Below are 26,430 nucleotides of genomic sequence, written 5' to 3'. Positions count from 1 at the left end.
TATCTCTGCCCTCTGTCACTGATGCCTCAGGCAGCATTCCTGGCCCTCTTAGTCTTAATTTGGCTGGACTAAACAAATTGTGTGGTTTTAATCTTCAGTCCCCTAAGCATTCTTAAACATTCTCAAAGATTCTTCTGTACTTGTCCAGGTTTGCATTTTTTCCCAGGCATGGTTATGCCTGCCAGCAAAGCTCCGATGAGGTTCTGTCCCTCAGGTGCTGCATCAGTACTTCCTTCCCTTGATGCATTTGAAGTACCTATCTTGCTGGATGCCTCCTTCCAGCTCCTTGCTGATGCTGATTTTGTGGCAGACTGTGACAGACTGTGACATCTGAGTAAATTGCATCATGTATTCTCTGAAAAACGCCTCATCTCTCAGCAGAAGCTGAATTAGAACAGACACTTTGGATGTCAGACTGTGTGGCTGGGACGTCTCTCGTATCTGCGTTAACATAGCCTGCTGTATGACTAACAGGGAAAGGCACGCACATATAATTAGTTCATCAGCAATAGTTTACTTCGGCATGAAATTTGCTATGGCTAATGCCAACGAGGGACGTTTAGGCAGCTGAGGCGCACACGGCAGACAGCCCTCACCGTGAGAGGAGGATGGCCTTCCTCACATCTGTGGTAGGGAAAAAGCATGATATACTACTGCAAATGCAAGTCAACACTATAGTAATATGATATATGGTTTAAGCTTCTTGAAAATGGAGGAGAAAGCAGAACTTGAGGGTTCTGACTTTAAACCTTTTCAGTGAGGGAGGAACTATGATCTCTACCTGGCTGGAAAGCAAAGACCCATGTGATAAATGTACGATGTTTGTTATAAGCTTGATCCAAAGTCCTGTGCAGACATTCTTCCAGGGCAGCCTGGATGGAGCTTTAAGCAACCTGATTCACTGAAAAGTATCCCAGCCTACGGCGGGGGGGTTGGAACTAGATGATCTTTACGGTCCCTTCCAACCCAAACCATCCTGTGATTCTGTGATTCTGGATCTTTCTTTTATTGAAGTTTTGACAATCAAGCACACCAAAGAAAGTTGTGTGGAAGATTTTAGAACACATATAAAGTCTTTTCTCACAGAAGTATTATCCAAGAAAAAAATTAAGAAGCATTTATTTTTTTTGGAAAAGTCAATTTAGGTTTTATATTGGGTTTGGAGAAATATGAAACACACGTTTCCTTGAAACATAATTGATCTACCTGCTTTTCAAAAAGAAATTAAACTGGGAAGGAAAAAGATTATATTACAATATTACAATGGGTTTGGAGTAGTTATTAGTTTTTTTTTAAAATCCTATAACTGGAAAATCTTATTTCTATTTTAATTGACAAATGGAAAATGATTTTTGTTAGAAAAGTATTCTATTGATTTTTATTACTGAAAAATAACTTTATTTGAAGAATTCTATTTTTTACATGTAAGATAATTTTTCAGTGGGTGTTTTGAATCTGTTGTTGGTTTTATTTACTATGAATGATAATGTACCTGGTAAAAAATTAAAATACATCAAACTACCTTCATTACTTGGAAGAAACTGGGAATAAATGTTGCTGACTTTCAACTGAATAATTTCTGCACATTTCGTACAACTAATTAATTCAATAGTTGCAAGAGTTTTGAGTTAATTCACTTAAAATATGATAAATTTTTTCACACATCGATATGTTATGTTGACAGGTTGCTATAGAGCTGGACGATATTACGAAGAAGGAGCAATAATTAAAGACAACTGCAATTCCTGGTAATGTTTTAGAGAACAGAAAATTGGATTTTATTTAGCATATGTCATGAAAGAGGAATTAAGGTAGTCAGCATTCTTAAATTCATACTAAACATGTAATCAAATCAAAATAGCTGGAAGAGTAGTGCTGTATTAAGCTATCATAGAACTAGATTACAGCCAACTTAGAAGAATGGCAAAAGTTACCCCATGGGCTTTCTAATCAAGATATAAAAATTAAAGCATTAAAATCTCCACCTCCCTGGCCTAATTCTGTTCCTGCTCAGTCAGTCTGCTGGCTCTGACTTAACTCAAAATGGTTTCAGCCTAGAGTTGGACACTGACCTGAATGCAGACAAAACAAATAGCATTAAAGTTTAGGGGATTATTTTAGAATGTTTTCCTCTGTTTCTTTGGCATGAGTGATGAAACCTGACATTATTTCATAAAGGAAGAATATATATGTATATTTACGTAGGAAAGGGATCAACTGTTTGAGCATCCCTTTCTCTGCTTTGGAACAGGAGCAGGTGGTGCAGGCAGGGGAGCTCTGCTGCCAGTCCCAGCAGCTCGCTGCCTCAGCTGCCCCTCTGCTTTGCTGCTCCAAAAAATATCCTTGCACCTCCAGCCCCAGGGAAGCCCAGGGGACTCCAGCAGCATGCAAAAAGAGCTGGGGCTCCCGCTGTCCTGACTATAGCCCAGGGTCTTTGGAGCAATGTGTCTACCGACACATGGCTTCTTTCTGGGTTTCCAGAGTGAAGCTTTCTCAAAAGGTCTCATTTACAGGACATTTTCTTTCATGCTTGGATGGAAGCAAAATTTTTCAAATACAGTCTTTCTCTTAAGCAGTAAGCCTTCCCACCCTGTTCCAGTTAGGATTCATTGGTAGTGAAACAGCAAGAAGTAGCATCGTGTTTTCATAAATACTGTGTGACATTTATACCGTTAACACTTTTGGGTTTTTTCTCCAACCTCCTTCTGCTGTTAAAGTACATATTTTTCCTTTGACAATTTATTTTCTGCTCAGTGATATTCTTGCCCTTTCAGCAAATGCTTGCAAAGTCTCTGGAAGTGTTCGAAAGAAATATGCCTTGTTCGCCAAGACTTAATTCAGCACATCAATTCTGGAGATTATGGGTGAGAACACTCTTCATTTAAGGTTTTGTTGTAAACCACTGTACTGCTTATTGTACGTATGTGTAAATTACAAGTTATGCAGTCCTTGTCACTCCTCCTTTCCCTACTTACGTTACAGCAATTTGACTGTAAGTGTACATCTGTGACAATTTCCTAAATCTCTGGCAGATTATAGAGTTTTAAATGAAAAAAAAACACAACAGTCTCATGCTGGTAAGAATCAACATTGTAAATATCTATCTAAAACTTTCTACAAATTTAGTATAATTTCTTTTCCTCACAATATGTTATTTAGATAATATTCCCTTATTCTTTAAAGTAATTTTTCTCCCCCCTCAAGAGCACAGTTCCACATAATGGGACTCTAGGTAATGTTGGAAGAGAAAAAGATAGGCCAAATGGGGACCAGGATATCAGAACTTCGTGAAGCTCGGTGTTTCTCTTGTTACCATTTCTTGCTTTCCCCATGTTGTGCAGAGGGATTACAGACACCTCAATGCAGGAAGTGTGCTGTGGTATCCTGCTGACTATTTCCAGACAGATATAGGGATTGCCTTCCTAGAAGATGAGATGCTAAATTTACCACTGAGATTGCCCAGATTTCAAATAGTTATTCAATGCTAAAACGTTTTGTACTTCATGGGAGACATTCAAACCAACTGACTTAGGATAGACAATTAAGTTAGGCACCCAGAGCCCTTCACCTGCCTCTTGTCAGTGGTAAGGTTTGCCACAGGGTGGTTAAGCCCAGCTGAGATATGACTCAACTTCTGCAGGTACTTGCACTCTTCACTGACTACACACAGACCAAGAGTAATGAGGCTTCTCTTTTGGGCAGCAAGAATTCTGCCTCCCTGCTCCTCATACATAAGCAAGAAAGAACTGGGCAAAAATAATGTTCTCCCCTGTGGCCCAGTTCTTTTCTAGTAATAACAAATTTCAGTGTGTTCTAGATGATTATGACTTCAAGGTAATTTTTTTCTGTTGTGCACACGGTTTGCAGTTAACACTGCAATCTCAGTCTAGTCTACTTGACAGTAGGGAGGGAATAATTAAACAGCCATAGAGAGCTCTCTCTTTCAACCTGGCTATTGGTGTAAAACTCAGGCAGAATGTGTCAGGTAGGTTTTCTACTGGGTTCAACAGTGTCTCACTGCTAGTTCACCAAAGCTTGAAGGCAATGTAGCTCACTACATGAAGATGTTAGTTCTCTGTGGGCATCTGACCTGAAGCATAATTTGAGCATAACTTCAAGACAACACTGTTACGTGTTTCCTTGAAGTATTGCTTGCTTGTCTCCTGCAGGCTGACATGATGCTGACCTCAAATCACCACTTTCCATACACTGTTGCATTGCTCTATCCTACACTTATTCACAGTAGAAGAGCCTGTACTAAATCATAGAGTCATAGAATAGTCTGGGTTGGAAAAGACCTTAAGATCACCAAGTTCCATCTCCTCTGCCATGGGCAAGAATGCCTCACACTAGACCATGTTCCCAAGGCTCTATCCAACTTGGCTTTGAAAACTGCCAAGGATGGAGCATTTACCACTTCTTTGGGCAACCCATTCCAGGGCCTCACCACCCTCACAGTAAAGACCTTCTTCTTTATATATAATCTAAACCAGAAATGAGTGGTGTCCCTCAGGGATTGGTGTTGAGACTGGTCTTGTCACTATCTTTGTCGGTGACATGGACAGTGGGATTGAGTGCCCCCTCAGCAAGTTTGCAGATGACACCAAGCTGTGTGGTTCGGTTGATGCGCTGGAGGAAAAGAATGCCATCCAGAGGGACCTTGACACGCTTGTGAGGTGGGCTGATGCCAACCTTATGAAGTTTAACCATGCCAAGTGCCAGGTCCTACATCTGGGTCAGAGAAATCCCAGGCACAGCTACAGGTTGGGCAGAGAAGAGATTCAGAGCAGAGAAGGACTTGGGGGTGCTGGTCGATGAGAAAATGAACATAAGCCAGCTTCAGTGTGTGCTCTTGAAGCCCAGAAAGCCAACCATATCCTGGGCTGCATCAAAAAGGAATGTGACCAGCAGGCCGAAGGAGGTGATCCTGCCTCTCTACTCTGCCCTCGTGAGATCTCACTTGGAGTATTGTGTGCAGTTCTGGTGTCCTCAACATAAAAAGGACATGGAACTGTTGGAACAAGTGCAAAGAAGGGCCACGAGGATGATCAGGGGACTGGAGCACCTCCCGTATGAAGAGAGGCTGAGAAAGTTGGGGCTGTTCAGCCTGGAGAAGAGAAGGCTGCGTGGAGACCTCAGAGCAGCCTTCCAGTATCTGAAGGGGGCCTACAAGGGTGCTGGGGAGGAACTCTTCACTAGGGACTGTAGTGACAGGACAAGGGGTAACGGGTTCAGACTTAAACAGGGGAAGTTTAGATTGGATATAAGGAAGAAATTCTTTACTGTGAGGGTGGTGAGGCACTGGAATGGATCGCCCAAGGAAGTTGTGAATGCTCCATCCTTGGCGGTGTTCAAGGCCAGTTTGGACAGAGCCTTGGGTGGCATGGTTTAGTGTGTGGTGTCCCTGCCCATGGTGGGGGGATTGGAACTTGATGATCTTAAGATCCTTTCCAACCCTAACTATTCTATGATTCTATGATCTTTAAGGACCCTTCCAACCCAAACCATTCTATGACCATTCTAGACCTCATAGCAGCCTTCCAGTATCTGAAGGTGGCCTACAAGGATGTTGGGGATGGACTATTCATCAGGGACTGTAGTGACAGGACAAGGAGTAAGCGGTTAAAAATTAAACAGTTGAAGTTTAGATTGGATATAAGGAAGAAATTCTTTACTGTTATGGTGGTGGGTGGTGAGGCACTGGAATGGGTTGCCCAGGGAGGTTGTGAATGCTCCATCCCTGGTGGTGTTCAAGGCCAGGTTGGATGAGGCCTTGGGTGGCATGGTTTAGTGTGGGGTGTCCCTGCCCATGGCAGGGGGGTTGGAACTAGATGATCTTAACGTCCTTTCCAACCCTAACTATTCTATGATTCTGAACTTCCCCTGTTTAAGTTTGAACCCGTTACCCCTTGTCCTATCACTACAGTCCCTAATGAAGAGTCCCTCCCCAGCATCCTTACAGGCTCCCTTCATATACTGCAAGGCTTCTATGAAATCTCCATGCAGCTTCTCTTCTCTAGGCTGTTTTCTTTTTTGTATCAAATACAAGGTTTTGAAATGTAATTGGAAAGATTATTTCTGGATGTTAGTGGTGCTCTTAAAAAGAAGCAAGTTATTAATGTGAATGGTGTCTCTAACCTGGGTTTTGCCTGTTTGTTTTCTGTCTGTGAGGAAGATGGAAAGCTGCCAACTACACTCAGTTCTGGGGAATGACAGTGGAAGAAGGTTTCAAAAAGCGCCTGGGCACCTTCCCTCCATCTCATTCTTTGCTGAATATGAAAGAACCTCCAGTAAGTGTACAGTTGTTAATTTTTAAAATAACTTTATCACATGGGAAAGTAAATGTGGGCAATTATAAGATTATGATTCAGGGATTTAATACTAAATGCTTCCATGTTAAATATGCTAAATGCTTCCGTGCTGAATATGAATAGTTCTCCAAGTCACAGAGTGTGTGGTCCTGTTGATGGAAATCAAACAAGGAGGAGCAAAAGCAAATATTATCCCTTGGGAAGCTATGCATCAGTATTGCCTTAGCATTGTAGATCATCGGTGTTTGAAATCTTTGCTTCTTTAGGATGCTTCCATACTATTGCCTCCGTTTGTTAATCATTGCACACATAGCTGTAGCCATAAAAAAAAGATTAAATTAGTCATAATTCATTAACACTACCAGCTGAGACTAAACACCAGTCTTTGAAAGAAGCTCTGAAAAGATAAAACAATGTAAAGATGCAGTGTAAGACTGGAGGTTTATCCAAATGGAAAGAAAAATGGTGGGAAAAATGGGAAAATGAGATAATTCTCTACTACCAGCTTTCTAAGTGTCTTTGCCACGGCCATTTTCATGGCAGCTAAATTAAATTTTCTATCATATATTTATGCTCTTATATTTAGTTCTGCAACAAAGCAAATGTGATTTAAGTTGTGTAAATAAGATAAGCAATTAAAGAAGAAATGCATAGTTATTGAATCCAAAGCAGATTTTTCAATTCTTTGGATCAGTTTCTTGGCTTCTTTCTTAGAAGAAACAAAATTACAGTGCAAAGCTACCACTTGACAGGGAATTCGGGAAAGAGGGGGAGAACCATGTACCTCTGTGTCCTGGGTTCAGCAGTAGCAGTCAGTTTTTCTCCTTCTTAGTAGCTGTTGCAGCACTGTGTTTTTTACTTTTGGCCTAGGAACAAAGCTGATAACACTGATGTTTAGACTGACCAAGGACTTTGTGAGTCTTATGCTCTGCCAGGGAGGAGAGGGGGCCGGGAGGAAGCGGGGACAGGACACCTGACCCAGGCTAGCCAAAGCAACAATTTTAACAATACTAGCCATTTAGTTGATGCAGATTGGTTCTTTGTCCCACACAGTTAGCTTCCTGCATCAGCATGGTGAGGCATTGGGTTGTGGCCCACACTGGCTATCTTGCTCAAAATTACACTATGGAGGGTTACCAGAGCAAGCAGTTGACAGATACTAAGCTTTGGAGTTTTGCCTTTTATGGTTTGCTAGACTGCTCCTTGCAGCCACAGAAGGATCTACTTCAGTTCAAGATGGCAAGTCAAAATAAGACAATGATACAAAAGGGTTTAGTGCAAGATTTAGTAGGTATCTGCTACAAATTACCAGTTAACTACATTGAGGCTAAAGATAGTTGGGGTTGACTTGCTGTTGTTTTTTCCTTCAGGAATACAGCGTGATACTTATATAGGAGAATCAAAAAATGGATATCGCGTGCCTAGTTCAGAGGTTGACATCTACATTACTAGATATCTAGCTAGATGAGAGAAATCCCACCTAGGAAAACAAGACAGGGAACATTACAGAAATTCTATGTGATATTTCTTCTTTTCCATTTAGTTTGGGGTTGCTGGTCACTCAGTGGTCCTGCGTTATGTCTAGTGTATTTAATCATTATTATTAAGTTTCCCATAGCTTTAGCAGACACACTACTTGAAGTCTTTGTTCCACTGATAAGTTTTCTCTACCTGTTACATTTTTAAAAAATCTGTGAGCCACAACCCAACTACCCTTGGCCCCGCCAGACACCTGAGGAGCTTCAGTGCATTATTCTCCAGAAATCCAGCTTTGTGCACTCATACATTTGGCCTTCAGGAAGTCCTACATACTGCTGGACACACAAGATTTGCACAGGATTCAAGGAAATATTTTACTTTACTTACAAAAGCTAAAACTACAAAATAACAATCTCTGTCTAACTTTGTCAGCCTCTGGAGAATTCTCTAAGTTTGCAGAAAATTTCTTTGAATTGTAATTGTACATAAGCCTGCTTCATTCCTATGGTTTCTCTTCAGAATTATTAAAACTTTCTTGCTCTTACCCCAGTAGTTTCTGTCTTACCTAGTCTTGATGTAAAAATATTTTTCTCTGAAGCTTCCTGAAAAGCTCCAAATCTCCCTGATTCTGTCCCATTCTCTAGTTTTCTAGAAGAACATAATCTCTTTAGTGTCCTTGTTCTGCCTGAGGAAATTCTCTATTATCTGCCATGTTTTAATACTTCATAAAAATATTAAAAAAAAAAAAAAGAAAGAAAGGTTTTATTCACTCATAGCCAGCTCCATACCTATTGTCACTGCATGATCTGGCAAATTCATAGCACAGGTTTGGCTCAGCAATGGCATTAACTTCCAGGTGCTTTATAAGTATCTTACCAGATTTTCAGAGACTCTGCTTCACCTTCCATGAATAATTTTCTGTCACTGCTATTTGGTGAAGCATGTTAACACTTTTACAAAGTCCTAAGTGATAAAAAAAGAGTGAGTTTTCATGACAGTGTTTCATTAAGCTTCACCTGTAACTAGGTGACAACTCAGAAGAGAGTAAAAGGATATGAATGACGAAATTCAGAAATAATGACTTTTATATATTTTTCAGATATTCTCCAAACCTTAATGGCTTGACCTTTAAGTGACTTTGCTGAGTACTAATTTACCTGTAGGCCAATGTACTAGTTACTTATTGTGGATAAATTGGCAGTAATTAAATATTCATGTATTCTCTGCGATTATTACTGCCTTTCCCATTTTGCAAGTGAGAAAACTGCAAGTCATTTGCCCAAAGTCATACACTTAGTTGATAAAAATGCTATAATTAGTGTTCAGAAATTTTGAGCTTCGTCTTGTACTGACCTGATTAAAACCTAGTAGGTTTGCTGATGTAGAAAGAGAACCATAGCTACTCATTCATTAAAAATAACTCTTTTTTTTTTTTTTTTTTTTTACTTTAAATGGAACTAATTTCTTCAGCATGCTGCTGGTCTACTATTCTACTATTTAGATAATAAATAATAGAATAATAGTTTCTGGCTGTTCTGATTATTTTCTACTGTCTTTGGGGGATGCTTGAGAAAAGCTTTTTTGTATAGAAGGGGCTGCTTACTCAATTGCATGGAAAAAAGGACTAAAGAATGTAAAGCCTTTCTGTGTTAACCCATTACATCTGTGGCAGAGTCCTAGTTATCTGCAGTCCTGAAAGGTTTAGTTGTAGAGTAGAAGCTTTTCCAACTACAAATACAGCTTCTTTAACATTATTTCAAATTAAATGGTGTGACAGAGCTACATTTCATCTTAGGGAAAACACAAACTTCTTGAAATTGCTTATGGAGTTTTCAAAAGCTCTGCTATTAATAAAAGACTATACCTGCTCAATAAGGTGAATGTATATATCTGGAAGGGTAATTTAAAATGATGTCACAATAGAATTCCTAAAAATCAATGATTTGGAACAAGAACTAAATCTGAACTGAGTACTCTCTGCTGCAGATTATGCCTAGACCTGAACATAGACACACAGCTAAATACACCGCAAAAACTGTTGTGACTCCTGACAGAACTGGAGCCCCCAATAGTGTCAAGTGTGTTATATGAGAAGGCATTTTGAAAGTGTTACTACAGGGGATAGTGTAATGGTTCTTGAAGGTCTGTGAAGCACAAAAATACCTGCTATGCCTTTAAAACACATTGTGATACACTTCTGGTGGTATTCTGTCAGTATGTGTTCAGGCAATAGCGGGGTCTGAACCCATCAGCAACAAGGTACTCACCTAAGTGCCATCTTACAAGAAAATGGAATACATAGTTTAGTAATAAGGCACCATTTTCTATGAAGTAAATATATGTAAATAAAATGTGAAGGTGCAGAAAGTGCACCAGCTGTTCCACAGATATATGGCTTTCATAGTAAAAAAGCTCAGCAGTTGTAGATCTCTCTTTTGTAAACTGAAAGTCATGCATACCCCTTTCGTTTTCACAAAGCAAATGATGTCCAAAACTTTTTTCCTACTTAAAAAAAAAAAATATTGCTTTTTCTCAGAAAAACTATATCCACATTTGCAAATCCAGTCATCACCTTCAGTCCTTTTTTCTCTGAAGGGCCATCTAACTCTTCTGAAGTCATAGGCGAAGTATGAGTGTTCTTTTACATTCACTTACCTTCCTGTTTTGGCCTAGCTTGGCTGCAGAGAATACATATAAAGGTTTAAAAATAGTTTGCCACTCATTCATTTTTGCTGATTGCATTGTGCTATCTGATGCTGGTTCATGGATCATACGTTGCAAAACAATTGTCTAGACTAAATATTTGACACAGCAGTGCTTCTCAATATCAGGATAGGAACTTCTCCCATAAAAAGCTAATGCTTCTGGCTGCAGGTCAATCATGCATTTCTAAATGGCAAGGCTGAAGATTAATGAGGATTTTGCTGTGGGATTTACAATATAAGGCTATTATATACATTGCCAGCAGTTTAGGAATACATAAAGTGACACATTTTTTCAGACCAAAGATCTATCTAGAATTTTATTTTCTCAACTGCTTCATTTGTAAAATTCTAAGCAGTCACTGCCCTCTTAAGTGTGCTAAACAACCTTTGCCAAATTTTACTTGTTTACTGGTTGATAATGAGCAGTTTTATCATGTAAAAGAAACACTATTTGTCTAGGATTTCACCTGTATGATTTGTCTCATCTTCAAAGTAAATCTTGTGCTTGTGCTTGCTCATTAATAATGAACATAATAATTTAACAAGATATTGTTGAAATTAGCTGTTGCCTTCTGTGTGCCACTTGAGGTTGCAAGTCCCATGCATCTAACAAGCTTTTGAAAAATCAGACTTCTCAGAGTGATTAATCAAAATATTGAGATTAATATTTTAGCAAGATATAAAAGATTACTGGCTTTTTATGGTTGCAGGCAAAACTTTCAGAAGCACTTAAGTGACTTAACAGTTTGCAGTATACTTTAATAGTATTTAGAACTCACAGTCTGCATCTAACATAGTGAACCTAGAAGCGCTTGAGTTTTACCGGGTCTAGGCATATCCACAGACTGTATTAATCTCTCTGTTGGGTCTGTATCCCAATTTAGTGTCAGATACACACACATTGCCACGTGAACAGCCAGCTAATGCACCTGTAAGTAGGATCACTACTGGTGCCTCCAGGAAAAAGCGGCGGGTCATAGTACTAGGGGGCTCTACTTTGAAAGACACAGAGGCACCCATCTGTCAGCCTGACTCAGTTTCAAGGGAGGTGTGCTGCCTGCCAGGGACTCGGATCAGGGATGTTGCAGAGAGGCTGCCTGGTCTAGTAAGTCCCTTGCTTGTGCTCAGAGTAATGCAGAGATATTTCAGCTGCCCCAGCCAATGAGCCAGCTTCATTTGGAGCTTGGCCCAGATGCCTCCATACAAACGCCATAGTATGGGGAACAAATAAGAGGAATTAGAATGTGTGCATGTCTATGGGAATGACATAATAGGCATCAAAGAAACATGATGGGATTGCTCCTGTGACTGCAGTGTTGGAATGGAAGGTTATAGGCTCTTTAGAAAAGACAGGCTCAGCAGACGGGGAGAGGGAGTTGCTATCTATGTCAGTGATACGCCGGAGAGTATGGAACTCTGTCTGGAGACAGGTGATCAGTCAGCAGAGAGTTTGTGGGTCAAGGTTAAAGGGAGAGCAGCGATGGGGGACATTATTGTGGGGATCTGTTACAGACCGCCTGATCAAGAGGACTCTGTGGATGAAGTGCTCTATAGACAGATAGGAACAGCCTCACACTCGCAGGCCCTTGTTCTCATGGGGGACTTCAATCACCCTGACATCTGTTGGAGTGAAGGTACAGCCCGGCACAAGCAATCCAGGAGGTCCCTCGATTGTGTGGAAGACAACTTCCTTCTGCAAGTAATAGAGGAGCCAACAAGGAGAGGTGCCATGCTTGACCTCGTGCTCACCAACAGGGAAGGGCTGGTTAGAAATGTGATGCTCCAGGGCAGGCTTGGCTGTAGCAATCATGAGATGGTCAAGTTCAAGATCCTCAAGACAGTGAGAAGAGCGTGCAGCAAGCTCACTGCCCTGGATTTCAAGAAAGCAGACTTTGGCTTCTTCAGGAACCTGCTTAATAAGGTTCAAGAAAGCAGACTTTGGCTTCTTCGGGAACCTGCTTAATAAGGTTCCATGGGATATACTCCTAGAGGGCAGGGGGACCCAAGACTGTTGGTTGATATTCAAGGATCACCTACTACAATCTCAGGAGTGTTGTATCCCGACTATAAGGAAGTGTAGCAGGATGGCCAGGAGACCTCCATGAATGGACAAGGAGCTGCTGAGGAAGCTTCAAGGGAAAAAAGAGGCTTATAAAGGTGGGAGTGGGGACAGATGGCCTGGGAAGAATATAGGGATGATGTCTGGGAAGCTAGGGACCAGGTTAGGAAAGCTAAGGCCCAGTTAGAATTAAACTTGGTTAGGGATGTGAAAGATAACAGGAAGAGATTCTGTAGGTACATTACAAATAAAAGACAGACTAGGGACAGTGTGGGCCTTCTCTGGAAGCTATCAGAACTGGCTACCCAGGATTTGGAGAAGACTGAGGTTTTTAATGACTTCTTTGCCTCAGTTTTCACTGGCAAATGCTCTGACCACACCACCCAAGTCTTGGAAGGCGGATGCAGGGACTGTGAGAATGATGGCCCTAGGCCCACTGTAGAAGAGCATCTGGTTTGAGACCATCTTAAGAACCTGAATGTACACAAGTCCATGGGACCTGATGAAATCCATCTGCGGGTCCTAAAGGAGATGGCGAATGAAGTTGCTAAGCCACTGGCCATCATATTTGAAAGACCATGGCAGTCAGGTGAAGTTCCCGATGACTGGAAAAAGGGAAATATAACCCCCATTTTCCAGAAGAGGAAAATGGATGACCCAAAGAACTACAGACCCGTCAGTCTCACCTCTGTGCCTGGCAAAATCTTGGAGCAGATTCTCCTAGAAGGCATGCTAAGGCACATGAAAAACAAGGAGGTGGTTGGTGACAGCCAGCATGGCTTCACTAAGGGGAAATCCTGCCTGACCAATTTGGTGGCCTTCTATGATGGGGCTACGAAACTGATGGACAGGGGCAGAGCAGTTGACGTCATCTACCTGGACTTGTGCAAAGCGTTCGATGCTGTCCCACACGACATCCTTGTTTCTAAATTGGAGAGACATCAATTTGATGAATGGACCACTCGGTGGAGAAAGAACTGACTGGATGGCCTCACGCAAAGAGCTGTGGTCAATGGCTCGTGTTCAGTGTTGGGACCAGCCTGTTCAACATCTTTGTCAATGACATGGACAGTGGGATTGAGAGCACCCTCAGCAAGTTTCGTGATGACACCAAGCTGTGTGGTTCGGTTGATATGCTGGAGGGAAGGAATGTCATCCAGAGAGACCTCGACACGCTTGTGAGGTGGGCTGATGCCAACCTGATGAAGTTTAACCATGCCAAGCGCAAGGTCCTACACCTGGATTGGAGCAATCCCAGGCACAGCTACAGGTTGGGCAGAGAAGAGATTCAGAGCAGCCCTGCAGAGAAGGACTTGGGGGCGTTGGTCGATTAGAAACTGAACATGAGCTGGCTTCAGTGTGCGCACGCAGCCCAGAAAGCCAACCGTATCCTGGGCTGCATCAAAAAGGAGCGTGACCAGCAGGTCGAAGGAGGTGATCCTGCCCTCTACTCTGCTCTCGTGAGACCTCACTTGGAGTATTGTGTACAGTTCTGGTGTCCTCAACATAAAAAGGACATGGAACTGTTGGAACAAGTGCCGAGGAGGGCCATGAGGATGATCAGGGGACTGGAGCACCTCCCGTATGAGGACAGGCTGAGAAAGTTGGGGCTGTTGAGCCTGGAGAAGAGAAGGCTGCGTGGAGACCTCATAGCAACCTTCCAGTATCTGAAGGGGGGCTATAGGAATGCTGGGGAGGGTCTATTCATTAGGAACTGTAGTGATAGGACAAGGGGTAATAGGTTAAAACTTAAATAGGGGAAGTTTGATTGGATATAAGGAGGAAGTTCTTTACTGTAAGGGTGGTGAGGCTCTGGAATGGTTTGCCCAAGGAGGTTGTGAATGCTCCATCCCTGGTGGTTTTCAAGGCCAGGTTGGACAGAGCCTTGGGTGGCATGGTTTAGTGTGAGATGTCCCTGCCCATGGTGGGGGGGTTGGAACTAGAGGAATTTAAGGTCCTTTCCAACCCTAACTATTCTATGATTCTGTGATTTTATGATACAGAGCTAAGGTGCAAGCTGCTTTTATCTCTAATCACTTCTCAGTCATGGGTTTCAACGGGAAACACAGGTGTACAAGGTAGATGGAGGCAATGCTGTTTCCCAGCATACACAACAAAGTGTTCTGGATACAACCAAAGTCGTAAAGTTTGGTTTCCCAGAGTGTCTTTAAATAGTTTGAAAAAACTGAGCTCAAAAGTTTGAATCATTTTAGGAATAGGTATGTAATCTTATAAGTCATACAAGTAATTTAGAAAAGCGGTTCAGCAAGGACAAAATTAGAAGACTAAGTAAATCAAAGTAAAATAAAGAAATTTGGACAGGATTGAAGCTATCGTGCTTCAGGATATGAGGCTGTTTTTAAGAAAGCATCAGGAAATGTTTTGCTTAGGAACAGATTATTGTGGTTTGTATATTGTATTTTCCTCTAAAACAGATGTTGTCAACAATTGTTTGAGACAAACTGATGGACTGGATGGACTAATATTGTCATTCTAAGTGGCTATTCCTATTTCCCTGAACAGCAGAAGCAATCATTCCATAAAGTTCAACAGCAAAAAAAAAAAAAGCACAAACATGGATCAATGGTTTTGGTATGTTGAACACAAAACAAATTAATAGCAGTTGTACCAGATGGTTCTCTCATATGCAGATATGCAAAGTTTGGAGGATATAAATCAAGGCTAAGAGATGAAGATGCCAAAATTGGCTGTCTAAATGGCTTTAGTAAACGGACCATGAATTTTCATCTACACAACATTGGAGAGCAGTGCAAAAGGAAAATCACTGGGTTTTGTTCTGGAATAGGTGCTGGAGATTGAAAAACCTCTGTGTAAAACACAAATCAATGATACACAATGATCAATGGTACACTGATGCCTCCCTGTGACTAAAATTTCCTACCTACAGCCGTGTGTCAAGGAGAATAAGGTAACAGGTAACTAATTTCTTTGCTGTTTGTAGTAGAAGGCTTTTCTTTCCAAAAATGCCATAATTAATTATATGGTCATAATTAACGTGTTTCATAGGGAATTGTTGTTTGAAATAAAAATCAGAGAGAAACTAGAAGGCTATTCAGGTTGACAGTGGTGGAGCTCAGCTTTCCAGCTCAGCTAGTGAAGTGCCAGAACCCTGCTGCTCTCAGGAGGTCCACAGTTCTCAGCCACAGTGTAACCATCACATTGGTGCTGAGGAAGCCACAGATGCCAATGCTTTGGGTTTCCTCATTTTGAAAATTAAGAACTTTAAAAATAAATTTAGGGTAAAATATAAGATAAAATTAAGTATTGAAGCATATACATTTTGTTTTAGGGAAAATCACTTCCAGAAGAAAACTTTCCTGCATTTTTTGCAGCCACTTATGCATGGCCTGAGTGGATTCATGATCCTCTGGATCAACGAAACTGTGGCGCATCCTGGGCTTTTTCAACCGCAAGTAATATTATTTTTTTTCTCCTTAAAAAAATGTCTTCGATGTTAGGTGTGCGGTGAAAACTTGTAGTGATTATTAATGGAGTAACTTCAGCCCACTGTTCACTTTTTATCACCAAATAAGAACATTTAAATTTCTACAGCTTTCCCTTTAAGTTGTCCTGAAGTCTTAAGAGTCAATCGAAGCTGTAGAGCTTTGTTTACTTTTCACAAGTTCATGTAACACAGTGAGGTGTTTTGGTGACAGAAAGTAGAAAATAAATTTACTAACACAATTTTTTGTAATTGATAGAGTAACTTTTTAAAAACCTGCACCCCTTGCTTGCACAATTGCATTCTTGACTTCAAAGTTTAAAACAAGGGGGCTTTATTTTTGTCTTTAATGTATGTTTACATTTGTGCATTTACCATTGTCCAACCGTTGCTATTCCAGCAAATTAAGTATAACCTTATCAATAATTTCATGAGAAAAAAACCCTGAAACTGCTCAGATATTTGTGGAAGTAACTGTTTTCAGATTCGGCAAGCAAGGAAATGTCAGTAAGGTAATTCAAACTGCATGTGCTGCAACCTCTGGTTTTATAAGAAAAGGACACAAGTGTTTGTGCCACTTTCTCAAAAGAAGGTACAGCAATCATTTATGTTCATTTTTCTTATGTTGCAGTAAATCTCAGTATATATTGGTACATATAAAGATAGAGAAGAAAAATTTTGCAATCAGTCTTTATGACTTAATCTGGCCAGTGGGTCCTCATGGGTGTAGGTTTCTGCAACCACTTCCTTAAATCACAGCAGTAAGAGAAGGAAAGGAACATTTAGTTCAGTTAATTCCAGCTCCCTGACAAAGACAGACTGAAGGCACTCTGTTACCAATATGTCTTGTTCAGTGTAGCTATAAAAGAGGAAACCAAGAAAGCTCTAGCAGCTCTCTGGACAAATTATTGCAAAGATGAACAGAGTTTACAGAGGGAAAGACTTTCCAGATATTCAGCCTAAATTTTCCCTTTCGTAATTGAAACCTTTGATCTTAATTCATATAGTTCTTTTCAATGCTAAATACTATGAGATGCCTTCCCATGTTGTTTAGGTGCCCCTAGCATTTTCAATCCAAATTTTCAAGCCTTCTAGGTAAGATTAATTGTTGCTCAACAAATAGACAGTCACTACTGCATCCTTTTTCTTATAATGAGTAACTCATGTAAGTATTCCAGAGCTCTTCAGTAAAAAGTTTTTACATCTATGAAAATAAATTCACCTTCATGTGACACCTTACCAAAGCAAAGAACACAGTTGCTATCAGTTGTCATCAGCAGATTGACTCTTCTGAAGTCATGTCCAAAGTTCACTGAAGTTAGTGCTGATTTTCATAGGGCTTTAGATTTCAAGGCGGGTGCTTTTTATTCTTTTCAGGTGGAAAAATAAAGGGTAACAATAATAAAAATATAATTTAAGAATAGGTAATGACTGGGATTAGGGCCTAATAGTTGTTTCATTGTCACTCATTAAAGAAAGGAGGAGTAGCTTAATTTCACACACAACTTAGCCTAGTTTGCCTTCAAATCAGTGCATAAATATATTAGTATTTAGAATTATGACTATCTGATTGAGTTCAGACATCTAAGGTATCTATCTCAGAAGAGAAATTTTGTGTGATAAGGAAGGTTGGTCCATTGAATCCCACTTACTACACATTAGTATGAACAATTCCAAATATTCTTTCCACTAAAACCAATATGTACTTTCAGTCTTGAATTTTTTCTTCATATGACTGTTCATTTTCGCCTTTCTTCTTTTTCTCAACCAAAGAAAGGGAAGATAGAAAAGAAAGAAGAGAGATTTGGAGATTCAGCTGCAGAGAGGTGGGGGAGTATTTGCATCTTCTGCCGAAGTCAAACAGAAATTAATATGCATTTACAAACATGTTAGAAACTATCAGACTAAATTACGTAAATGCTTCATTTGGTGTTTAAATATATGGGACTTTATGATAACCAGTAAATCTGTTGATTTACAGCAAAGTTGCTCATGATGATTTGCAGTTTCACCATCCTCTCTCGAAAGTCTGTACAGATTAAATCTGTATTGCTTTGTGAAGATATCTGCACAGACAGAAAATATTGAAGTTGTATTTCAGTCCCTATTTCACAATAACCAATGTGAAGCTGTAATTATTTGGTTTTGATAATGGAATATTTGTTTCAAAACAGGTGTTGCAGCAGATAGAATAGCAATTCATTCTGATGGTCAGATCACAGACAACCTTTCCGTTCAGAATTTGATCTCTTGTGATACCAGGAATCAACACGGATGTAATGGTGGAAGTATTGACGGTGCTTGGAGATATCTGAAAACACATGGGTAAATATTTAATCCATCTGTCTAGGTTATTTTAAATTGATCCAGTTGCTTAAGATACAGTTTGCTTGTGTTATAATGATGATTTCTGACCTTTCAAAAAGAAATATTTGGCTTTGCCCCAGTTAACCGTATTACTTCATCAAGAGTACCACTTTCTCTCATTTATACCTTCTTTAAATCACTTTTATGAAGAACTACAAGCACTCCTGAAGAAGTGAGTGAAGATTATTTTGAATGAGGGCTCTCAGAGAGAAAACTGTTCAACCATCCTGCTCCCGTTTAAGCGTTATTGCATCTAGATGTTGTTATTAGCTGTAACACAACTGAGGAAAATGGTATCCTCTCTAAAAGCAAGAAAAACAAGAAAGGTTTTTATGTCAAAGACAATACTGTAAGGGAATTCAAAACTTCTACGGTTCTTGGGTTACAGGCTCTTCACATTAAACAACCTTGAATAAGCAGCCAGTTGCATGAGACAACAATTTGAATATTCAAAAAGATCAAACATTATCTTTCTATAAAGCAAATAGTAATCATCCCATCCCAAGATTGTGCCAGAATGCGACACTGTAGCAAAGAATTTATCAAGACCCTTTTTCCTTCAGGTGGGACTAAGCAAAATTCACAGCTCTCAAGCTCCACACAAAAAGCTAGAAGCTTTTTAAAATTCCATATAATAATTTTTAGAATCACAGAATGATTTAGCTTGGAATGAAGTTTTTCTTCAACTTTCTGCTCAAAGCATGACTAACTCTGAAATTAGATCAGGCTGCTCAAGCCATATCCCCTGTCATATTCTGAGTATCTCCAAGAATGGAGGTTCCACAGCCTTTCCTTCAGGACTACTTTTGTGGTCAAACATATGCTTTTTTGTATATCTAATCATCATATTCCTTGGTACAGCCTGTGATGGTACCTTTCCGCTTTTCGCTGTGTATCTCCAAGAAGAGTCTTGTTCTGTCTCCTCTATAACCTCTTGTTACATAGTGAAAGACAGTAGCTAGATTCCTTTTTAGCTTTCACTTCTCTGGGCTAAACAAATCTAGCTGTCTCACCCCCTCTTTGCATGTCATATGCTTCAGACCTCTAAGTGCCTGCCATTGGATTTGCTTAGTTTGTCATTGTCTTTACTGGGGATCCCATACAGTACCACAGATGTAACCACAAAAGTGACAATTTGAAGGGAATAATAACTTCTAACAATGTCTTGGCTATATTCTTGCTAAGATTGTCAGTGTTTGCTGACAGGGCCCACTGCTGACTCATATTCAACTTTCAGCTCATCAGTACCACAGGTCATTCTCTGTGAAACTGCCTTCTGCACAGGCAATGCCCTGCCAATGCTTCTGCATGGGCAGCTCTGGCTCAGAAGCAGGATTTTTTTCTGCCTTTTTTGAACTTCATGAGGTTTCTGTCAGCTCATTTCTCTAGCCTGTAGTGTTGCTCTGAATGAAAGGCCTGCATGCTGACCACTCCCCACCAATTTGGCATCCTCCACAAATTTACTAAGGGTGCCTTACTGCCCTATGTCCCACTGTCCAAATCTCTATTGAGATGCAAAACAGTGTTGTAGCTGTGTTGACTCCTGAAGAATGCCACTAGCAAACAGGCACCAGTTACTTTGATCTTTAGGCCTGTCGGCATGCCAGTTCAGTTCAGTTACTGACCTTGTAAGCAGTTTATCTAGTCCAATAAACTAGAACAGCACCACAGAAGACCATGCTGAAAACACCATAAAGTCAAGGAAAATGATGTCCACTGCTTTTCTTATTCTCTGTAGAGGCAGTCATTTCATCACGGCCAGGTCATCTCATCATCTCATCATGGTGAGGCATAACTTACCATGGTAAATCTGTGTTGCGTGTTCTTAGTCAACCTCTTGAATTTCATGTACCTGGAAATGGCTCCCAGGAGAATTTGCAACAACCAGATTTTATATACTGTGTTACATTCTGCTGTTTCTCAGCAGAAATTATAGAAAATATTTTATCTTTCCTGCTCACTACCAAAATCTATTTCCTCTCTCACTTTCATACATTTACCACTTACTCTGGCTTTGATATACCTGATACTGACAGACAGAAGTATCTTGGGTCTGCTGTCTGTCAACTTTAAATTTTAGTTTAAAAACAAACAAAGAAACAAACCATGGAAAGAGCAAAAGAATGTCTGACATGATGCATCAGACGTCACATTTGACATGGCAGCCTGGAATCTAAGTGAAGACCAAAGCACTGTCATTCACACAGACACAGTATAAAAAGTGATCATTCTGATTTCTTCTAGCGTACCAAGCTATTTCTGATCTGACATGGATTTTGCATTGCTATGTGGAGAATTTACATGTGTAAATATGTGTTCCTCTGTCTTTCTGTCTCAGGGTTTAAAGGTTTTAAGTGTGAGACCCTTTAGTTGGACGATTACTGTAGGCACTAATGGATTCTATCCAAAAACCCATCAACAACTAATGAGGGTTTTACTTCATGGCCAGAGGCTTCATTCATGAACAAATGAAAATTATAACGTAACATTTTAACAAACACTTTTCTGTAAGCCCCAAAACAGGCTCCTTTAGTCAGTAACTCATGTTCCTAAGAGAGTAAATACTCTTTCTCACTGGATTGTTTGCTTGATTACAATGTTGAGGACAGGAGAACAAGAATTGCCGGCATAGGTAAGATAAGAGATCCATTTTAATAAGTATTATCTCCACAACAGTTGGAGCAATCTAGTTTCAGAGGAAAAGCCATAAAGAATGCAACAACAGGAAAACTGCCTAGTTTTCTGTTCCCTCTGACTGTTATCTCTGCGTGGGCATAACCACCATGAGCTCATAGTAGTAAGATTCTTCCTGTATTAGAAAGCTAAATTTCTTTCACCTGAAGCAGTGTGGTTAGTGACACTGCCTGCTCTGCAGAGGCAGATTAAGTATAGTTAGCTTATTTCTATAAGGAAAATGTGGCAGACTGAGACTGTATGAGGCACTTGGTTATCAACCAAGCTGTACTCACGCAAGAGCTCGTGCTGGTGTAAATGAAGTAGTGAGAAGATTGCTCCCTGGCTGACCGCAGAGCACCAGTGTGAAAGTACTGTGCACAGCAGGCTTTCTGACTCCTGTAAGGCTGGAAGCATACAGGCAGGGCACCTGAGTTCACCAGAGCACACCTGGGAACTGTCTTTTCACTTCCCAAGTCACAGTATCACAGTATCACAGTATGTTAGAGATTGGAAGGGACCTCAAAAGATCATCTAGTCCAATCCCCCTGCCGGAGCAGGAACACCTAAATAAGGTTACACAGGAAGGTGTCCAGGCGGCTTTTGAATGTCTCCAGAGAAGGAGACTCCACAACCCCCCTGGGCAGCCTGTTCCAGTGTTCTGTCACCCTCACTGAGAAGTTTCTTCTCAAGTTTAAGTGGAACCTCTTGTGTTCCAGTTTGTACCCATTACCCCTTGTCCTGTCATTGTTTGCCACTGAGAAGAGCCTGGCTCCATCCTCGTGACACTCCCCCTTTATATATTTAGATACACTAATGAGGTCACCCCGCAGTCTCCTCTTCTCCAAACTATAGAGACCCAGCTCCCTCAGCCTTCCCTCATAAGGGAGGTGCTCCACTCCCTTAATCATCTTAGTTGCCCTGCACTGGACTCTCTCCAGCAGGTCCCTGTCCTTCTTGAACTGAGGGGCCCAGAACTGGACACAATATTCCAGATGCGGTCTCACCAGGGCAGAGTAGAGGGGAAGGAGGACCTCTCTCGACCTACTAACCACCCCCGTTCTAATACACCCCAGGATGCCATTGGCCTTCTTGGCCACAAGGGCACAGTGTTGGCTCATGGTCATCCTGCCATCCACTAGGACCCCCAGGTCCCTCTCCCCTACACTGCTCTCTAACAGGTCGTTGCCCAACCTATATTGGAACCTGGGGTAAGTCCCCAGTACTTGTATTATTGCTCAGTCGCCAGATATGCCCTGTAGTATTCACCAGCTTCTTGTAGCTTAATGGTGATCAGTGGTGAGTGATTAAAGAACCTGCCAGGCAGTTGTGAGAACAACCACAGATTTTCGGAGACTATCTAGATCTCGAATACATCTTCACAGTCTGAGACTATTTTCTTAGTCATTCATCCAGCTTTCTTGTCCCTGTAGAGTCAGCTGCAATGTGTACAACATCACTGAGCTCTTACAGACCTTTGCTTGCTACCCATTCTTGTCCCTGATCACTGATTCATTGTCAGTGTACATGAAAATGTCTACTCAACTATTTTTATAAACAATATTCCTTAATCCTGATTTTGTTTCCTGAAGTTTAAATGATATTTCAAGTCCTCTTCCAAGAGTTCCAGACACAAATAAACACCTTAGGGAAAATATCCAAATATTTGTGAGAACAGATACTGGAAGACCACAACAATGGCTATGCTGTATCTGAGAAAGGGTCCATCTAGCCCAATATTTTGTCTTTGACAGTGGCCAAGAGTAAATAGTATAGACAACAACAAAAAACAGAATAAATATTTTTGGTTCACTGGACTGATAATTAAATAATTTTTGTAGCTGAAACCCTATAATCCATAACCATTTACTTTTGACAATGAAAAAAGATGTAAATTCATAATATAAGTCTGAAGTGTCTTTTGAATGAGCCCTGTTAAATAGTGCTTGCTTCCTTGCACTTTCAGGTGACTTTTATTTATGAACCAATATATTGCAATCAATTTTTTTCATTATCCCCATTCCTTGCAATAGGGAGAAAGTGCATTGATTTTCTTTGTGGGCTTGTAAATTTTCACAGCAGGTGTTCAATACTGTTTTAAATCTTCTGTTTTCCTGATTTCTGAAGTATGCTTATCTCATGATTTTTATAGATTTTGAGGAAAATCAAGTGCTGACTTTGACTATCCTCACTGAAGTCAATGAAAGACCTTCGTAAAGCTCAATGAGGTTAGGCCAGTTCTGAGACCTGACTTGACAGAATCACTGAGCACCCAATTAATAGTGAAGTCTCTCCAGGGGGAGCAGAATTACTGTCAAACTCTCTCTCTCTCTCTTTCTCCATCAATTAAAGAATAAAACCATATTCTATCTCTATTTATTATTCATTTTAGGCATTTCAGTTGCAAGCCACAATTTAGGAGGAATCAGTGTGGTTTGAAAACACCTATTTTATCTAATAAGGGAAATTAAAAGGTTATAGACTTTAAGATGAGGAAGAAACATTTTATTTTCAGATAGTAAAAGGTTACACATTTGAACACAAATACTGCTTCTAATCAAAGCTTGATCTGATTTGTACCTTGGGCTCTTAGCAATTTCCAGGTATGATAAGGATGTTATTGCTATTAGTTTTGGTCAACTTGCTAATAACATAGTCTAATATTTGAGATTATATTCTCACCTCACAATTCAAATATGATAAAATTCAACACAATTCAAATATGATAAAACCACAAAAATTTTCATTAGATTGAACATATAAACATGACTTCAGATAAATTCTGTCAAGAATACAGGAACATACTGCAGACTTTTGCTGCTTCTCTCTGAATGCTGCTTGCTCCTGGTAGTATTTTTCTATATGTGTATGTGTATGTGCATATAAATGCACTTATTTATGTCTCTATTTTATTTTTCCTCTATGACTCTTCTGGTAAGGTCTTCCTGAAATGCATTTAATGTTTACTGTTCTGATGCTTCAGCATGTACAAACTCATGTTTCAGAGCTGTTGAATTCTGTTAATCATTACTACAGAATATGGTTAGTGAAAGGATTCAAAAGTGACTGTTAGTCCAGAATGAATTGTCAAGTTTGGATTACCACACAGCTCCAGTGTGCCGGTGTCACTCGGTGCTTCACTTCTATTGCCACAGAATTAAGACCCATCCATGCAGAACCAGTGACAACTCCAGAGGGACAATCCAACTGAAAGGAGGGGAAAAAATCCCTACTCCAGGAATGAATTTTTACTTTGTTGTCTCCCTCTGAGATGTTTCTAAGTACAACTGAGGAATAGTGTCATACCATTTCTTACACAGGGTTGCAATCACCTGCTCCTGCCCTGCCTATATCAGATCATGCTCTGAGGAGATTATCTGTTCACCTTACTTGCCTTAAAGGCCTGACTACAGTCAGCAGCAGTATATTTCTTTTGGAAATTGGTGATCAGTGGTGACTAGAATGATTATGTATGTAGAGATAGATACATTTTATAAATACATATATGATATGTCTACATATATAAAACAAAGGTTTCTTTTTATTTAACAATAGAAGCAAAACATAAGAAATGTTTAAATTATTATTAACAGCTCATGTATATTTGGCCTAAAAGCTTACCATTGCCCATTGGAAATCTGGGAATCAAGAATAACTTTAGATATTCAGAAGGGAATAAAAGAGGTTGCCAGTGAGTACCTAAGTAATGACACCCTAACAACCTAACAACTTTGGACGGAAGATCTTTTTTCAAGCAGGCAGAATTAATGCTTTTTCGAGCTTCTGTGTGTGTTGGTCTAGCTCAGGCAGAAAGAATTTTGTAAGCAAAAAGACATTCTCTTCGGGTCAATTTTTATACCACCAAATGTTAATAGGAAAATCCGATGATTTATTCAAAGTAGCTGAAGCATATATGTGCTCATCTTGTAAAATTCCTGGCAACTAAGTATACATAGGCAAACATAAATGAAAAAAACTAAAACATTAAATGAAATACAGTTTTCATTTCTTCAGGTTCAGAAAGTTCAGTACAATTGGCGAGCTACCTAAGTGCATATCCTTTTAATAAGACTGCCTATTTTAAAATATTCTGCTTTAATGAACTATTTAATTAGACTCTTTAAAAAGAACCTTCTCATAAGCCTCCTTGGCATTGTATAGAAATGCATATATTGTTTTGGAAACATCTAGCAATGCAAAGTAGAAAACTAGACGGTTGCAATATCTCATAAAAAGCATAAAATAATAAGAGGAAGATTCAGTGCACCTTTGAGATTTTTAGTAGGTGCATTTTAAATACACCCTTTTTCCTTCATTTTTTTGAAGTAAAAAGGATGTTCAGCTAAGCCAAGCAGTCAAAATGGCTGAACAATTCATGATAAGCTACTTGAAATAAACTTACTGCAGAAGCAGCAATTCATTTGACGTATTGCCAAGGTAAAGAATTAAAACACTTCTTTACCTTTCCTTGAAACCACCTCATTTTTATTGCCCTTCTTCATTCTTGAATGCAATGAAGGCTTCTAACCTGTGCTTCAAAGCTCATTTGATTTTAGCACTTTGAAGATTTTCAAATCCAAAATTAACAAGAGTATAAGTCACACGTGAGTTATCACAACTCCTCCACAGTCACTTATCTGTCAACATCTGTTAAATGTCTTTAAGTCTTTGAAGCCTGCAACTAGAAATAGAATCACAGAATCATGGAATAGTTAGGGTTGGAAAGGACCTTAAGATCATCTACTTTCAATCCCTCTGGCATGGGCAGGGACACCTCACACTAAACCATGTCACCCAAAGCTCTGTCCAACCTGGCATGAACACCACCAGGGATGGAGCATTCACAACTTCCTTGGGCAACCCATTCCAGAGCCTCACCACCCTCACAGTAAAGAACGTCTTCCTTATATCCAATCTAAACTTCTCCTGTTTGTTTTAACCCATTACCCTTTGTCCTATCACTACAATCCCTGATGAAGGGTCCCTCCCCAGCATCCTTGTAGGCCCCCTTCAGATACTGGAAGGCTGCTATGAGGTCTCCATGCAGCTTTCTCTTCTCCAGGCTGAACAGCCCCAACTTTCTCAGCCTATCTTCATACGGGAGGTGCTTCAGTCCCCTGATCATCCTCGTGGCCCTCCTCTGGACTTGCTCTAACATTTCCATATCATTTTCATGTTGTGGACACCAGAATTGTACACAATACTCCAAGTGAGGTCTCACAAATGTGTTGGAAAAATAAAATCTTCTTTGTTATTAGAAGATTTTTTTTGTTTGTTTCTTTTAAAAAAAAGTAAAAATAATAAAATACATAGAGTCACAGAATGGTTAGGGTTGGAAGGGACCTTAACATCATCTGGTTCCAACCTCCTGCC

General features: G+C 40.1%; 1 protein-coding gene across 1 annotated transcript in view; it reads left to right on the top strand.

The window, feature by feature from the left end:
• The window catches only part of TINAG (tubulointerstitial nephritis antigen), a gene marked incomplete at both ends in the record, with an annotated part of 48,165 nt that overhangs the window by 3,039 nt on the left and 18,696 nt on the right, over nucleotides 1-26,430 (top strand). Inside the window, 5 exons of the mRNA XM_080615643.1 lie at nucleotides 1,685-1,748; nucleotides 2,775-2,864; nucleotides 6,176-6,290; nucleotides 15,865-15,988; nucleotides 18,192-18,342. Of these exons, the coding sequence (XP_080471769.1) occupies nucleotides 1,685-1,748; nucleotides 2,775-2,864; nucleotides 6,176-6,290; nucleotides 15,865-15,988; nucleotides 18,192-18,342 (544 nt within the window). The remainder of the gene's footprint in view (nucleotides 1-1,684; nucleotides 1,749-2,774; nucleotides 2,865-6,175; nucleotides 6,291-15,864; nucleotides 15,989-18,191; nucleotides 18,343-26,430) is intronic.

This window comes from Psittacula echo, assembly GCF_963264785.1.
Source record: "Psittacula echo genome assembly, chromosome: 4".
Taxonomy (NCBI): domain Eukaryota; kingdom Metazoa; phylum Chordata; class Aves; order Psittaciformes; family Psittacidae; genus Psittacula; species Psittacula echo.
The sequence above is the reverse complement of the archived record's forward strand: the minus strand, read 5'-3'. Positions and strand labels throughout refer to the sequence as shown.